The 3836-nt window shown below is 36.1% G+C and overlaps 1 protein-coding gene across 1 annotated transcript; it reads right to left on the bottom strand.

Moving 5' to 3' along the window:
• Nucleotides 1–673: 673 nt before the first annotated feature.
• On the bottom strand, nucleotides 674–3819 carry LOC107482296 (heat stress transcription factor A-5-like). Its single transcript, XM_052259674.1, has 3 exons — nucleotides 3802–3819; nucleotides 3429–3736; nucleotides 674–2189 (listed from the first exon to the last, which is right to left on the bottom strand). Exons 2-3 carry the CDS (start codon nucleotides 3663–3665, stop codon nucleotides 987–989), a joined length of 1440 nt encoding a protein of 479 aa, XP_052115634.1. The 5' UTR covers nucleotides 3666–3736; nucleotides 3802–3819; the 3' UTR covers nucleotides 674–986.
• Nucleotides 3820–3836: the final 17 nt, after the last annotated feature.

Here is a 3836-nt window from a genome sequence, read left to right as displayed (position 1 = left end):
TAACTAAAAATTATTTTATAATATGTAAAAATTAAATTTATTTTTTATGTAAAATAAATTTAATTAATTATGATTTAATATAACAATATAAATAATATTTGATATTGATTTAACATAATTATTTATATTAATTATAATTTAATATAACTAATTATTAAATAATTAATATAAATAATTAATTAAATAGATATATAAGTATTTAATATATATTTAATATATTTTTTATTTTTTTTATTAACTTACCACATGGCATGATTTTATTGGTTGTTCCAAGTCCCTGTTTAGAGGGATTCTCAACCTTGATCCCCGTGAAGAGCCTTCTTTCCCTTTTCACTCCAATGGTAATTGAGTCCCCATATGTCAGAAGAGGAACTCTATTTCTTAGCATTGGAGTTGCTCTTAGGGTAGAGAGCATTTATTTCCTTTTTCCATCTTGAATCTTGATCATTTTTAGAAAATGTTTCGAAATTCCAATTTATGTTAACTCTCCATGCCATTTCGTAATGTAAAGGAAGTTTGACGAAATTCACCAACAGGAAGCAATTCTTTCTTGCAAGTTCCGTAAATATTTTTCGTATTTCCTGCACCAAGTCATAACAATTAAATAAAGAAAAATAAAAACAAATCATGGACATTCAGAAGGGCATTATCTATGCATAAAAACTAAATCCTTAAACAATAATCTTAGGGACAACACCCCATTTCGTTTACACTAATTCCTGTGAAAAGGATAACTCAATATACAACACCGTTAATGAGCTAGATTACATTGCATGCACCAGTCTCCAAAGCAATCACAAATTCTATATTTTTCAGAGGCGGTAAGCCATAAAGGCCAAACATGAAACATTGTATACCTAACAATTTCAGCCTCCTGCGACATCACACAAACTGATGTCAAGTGTCAAACTATGTATGTGTATGGTATGGAAAACCATGCAAATGTTACATACTATTACTATAACGAGTGCTAAATTACAGCATGCTTAAAGTGTAAGCTGATCCATGTTCTTAACATTCCTTGCATTCAACCTTCCTTCATCTTGCTCATCGCACGGGTTTCCTCTGTAATTGGATATTGCCTCTTCATTGTCTGAGCAGCCTGGTCTTTCAGTAAGGAACTGTTCCCAAAACACATCATTTACCCTGTTTGGCTGAGTAACTTGGTTGTTACTTGGAGTTTCCAGTGAAGAAGCCAAATTGGTTGCATCATTAGCTTGGTTCCGGTTTGAGAAAACTCCACTGTCGGATTCTTTACTGTTGGAATGAAACCTAGGCTCTGCCAGCTTGCCAATTTCTTGAGTGTCTATTTGGAGTGCTTTTGCTGAGTATGAATTTCTGTTGACCTTAAACGGGCACGATGCCAAAGTAAGTTGGCAGGATATGTGACTATCACCTTCTTCACTACTTGGCTCCAATGAGCACAGTTTTGGGCTCTCAGCATAAGTCGCTCTTTGTGATAAACATGAATCCATCTTGAAAGTGAAAGATGCCCCGGTATCAGCAAGCTCCAATGTTTCTGGTGCAAATGGAACAGATGTTCTTGTCTGGATTCCTGTTTGTTCTCCTTCGGATATTTTCTTCTGTGGACTTTCTCCATGTTCATTTGAACTTTGTGTGCTACGCGACACTAAGTTCATATCTGACACAGCTTGTGACAATTCCAGTCTGAGTTTGTTCGAGAAATCTTGATGGAAAACATTCCCGAATTCCATTCTAAAATTGTTAGGATTGTCCACAAAACTACTTTCTACAACAGGTTGCATGTCATCAACTTGAGGCAATCGTCTTTTCTTGTTATACGCTGATAAATCAATGGACTCAATTTTCTGGGAAAGCTGCTCAACAAAAGTAGGATTCTGAAGAGCCTTCTCGAAAATGTTCAGCAAATGTTTCTGCCTCTTCTCCATACCATCTAATCGCTGCTGAAAATCTTCTAGATGAATCTTCGCTGTTGACTGATGTTGCTTGAAGCTGAAAATATTAGATTCAATAGAAGATTTCTCACGGTTAAGTTTTTCAATTTCTTCCTCAAATGCTGCCCTTTCTGGATCCACAACAGAGCCGGGAGGATGACTATGACTGTGAATAGGTTTCCGGCGGTGGATATTCTTAAGAAGATGCTTTTGGTCTTTTATAAAATCATCATTGGCAAACTCCCACCGTTCAGGATGTATTTTGTGAAATCCCTGGCCAATGAACACACACGAATGAATAAACCAAAACAAAATTAAACAATAAAAAACAAGTTGTCCAGTTCCCCCTTAAAAACAGAAATCAATGTGAGAGGGGCAACGGTCAATGAGCAGAGCTTTTAAAAATAAATTCAATTGTATCTTCTCTTCCAATCTGTTTGAAACACTAAGCAGGAAGAGATAACAAATAGCTCGTATTAGAATAAATGGATACCTACTAATGGAACAAATAGATGAGACTTTGACTTTGAGGAGCACATTAAAACTCAGATTCAAAGGTCAAATATGCCTATCATCAATTCATTATTAAATAAATTACCCATAACTATTTATTGAGCTTCGTTGATTCCTAAAACTCAACACACTTGCTTCATTTGTTGAAGACAAGGAAGCTAGTTTTTATTTGTACCCCTGAAGAAAAGTAGAAAACCAAACATTGACAGTATTTCATCGTAGTAATCTTTCTTAGTAGCTGCTGTTTCTAGCTGGTTGCTACTTGTAATACGATGCTTTCTATTATATAAGTCTAGCCATAAAGGATGATAACATCATCATACTCCTACAACACCAAGAACCTTAAATTCTAACATTCTAACAACTGCAAAGAAATAAGATGCATCCAACATGCATGCTTTGTCAATGGTACAACGTCAAAATCAAGGATTAACATCTGAACACATTTGGTTTCATATCTGTGAAACCAAAAGCAACATTTTTCCTATTTTCCTCTCCCTAATGGGAAAATACTAGTGTACTTTATTAGTGAATGTATTAGACTTGCTGAAGACCAATCACGATCCTTGACGCGATCCAAACCCTAACCTAACCAAAATCTCATTTCCTTCTGAGCTCTAAAACTATTAAATTCACCCTCCATACCCAAGGATCAAACCAGCACTACCATTGACCAACCGTATCTTCGAACATCATCTGTAATTTAAACTAACGACCATATTTTATTCTACTTTTTCAACACCATCAATGTATTAAATCTTGACTAAGTCCAAGTTACAGATAAACTTCATCTTCAGATCTAAACCTAAACTCTCCGTTGATTTCACCACAATAATGATCATTGATGTCATCATACACAATCAAAATTTCCATTCAATTTCATGGCACTATCAAAGGTAACATAAAATTGAATTATAGCCAGCAAACAGAACACAATTACAAAATAAGTATAAGCACCAATTCTATATATACTTACAAATCGAATGAACAACAACTCACATAGGTATTGAGCTGGCGAATGAAGCTAGAAAAGTTGTTATGCTTGAAATAGGTAGGTAGAAGAAGGCGCGCGAACTCCGGCGGGTTCCAAACAACGAAGCTGTTGTTGGTGGAGCTGTTCCAAGAAACGATGTCATCGGTGGCGGAATCGTCAACCATGTCATAAGTCTTCAACAAGAACGGCGCCGGTCCACCTCCTGCTCCTCCTCCGGTGGATTGCGGCGCTCCTCCCTCCATTCCAGATCCTTCTAGAAAATCCTCTCCTTCTTGAAGTAATTAGAGAGAGAATCATTGGAAAGAAAGAAGACCTGCAATTTCGGTTCCAAACGTAATAAAATCGGGACTTTTTTGAGAGAGAGAGAGAGAATTTGACTTCAACGTGGGGTGTGTGGTGTGCTGATGGTCGTT

The sequence above is a fragment of the Arachis duranensis genome, chromosome 3 (genome assembly GCF_000817695.3).
Source record: "Arachis duranensis cultivar V14167 chromosome 3, aradu.V14167.gnm2.J7QH, whole genome shotgun sequence".
In the NCBI taxonomy this organism is placed as follows: domain Eukaryota; kingdom Viridiplantae; phylum Streptophyta; class Magnoliopsida; order Fabales; family Fabaceae; genus Arachis; species Arachis duranensis.
This window is presented reverse-complemented; position numbering and strand designations above follow the sequence as displayed.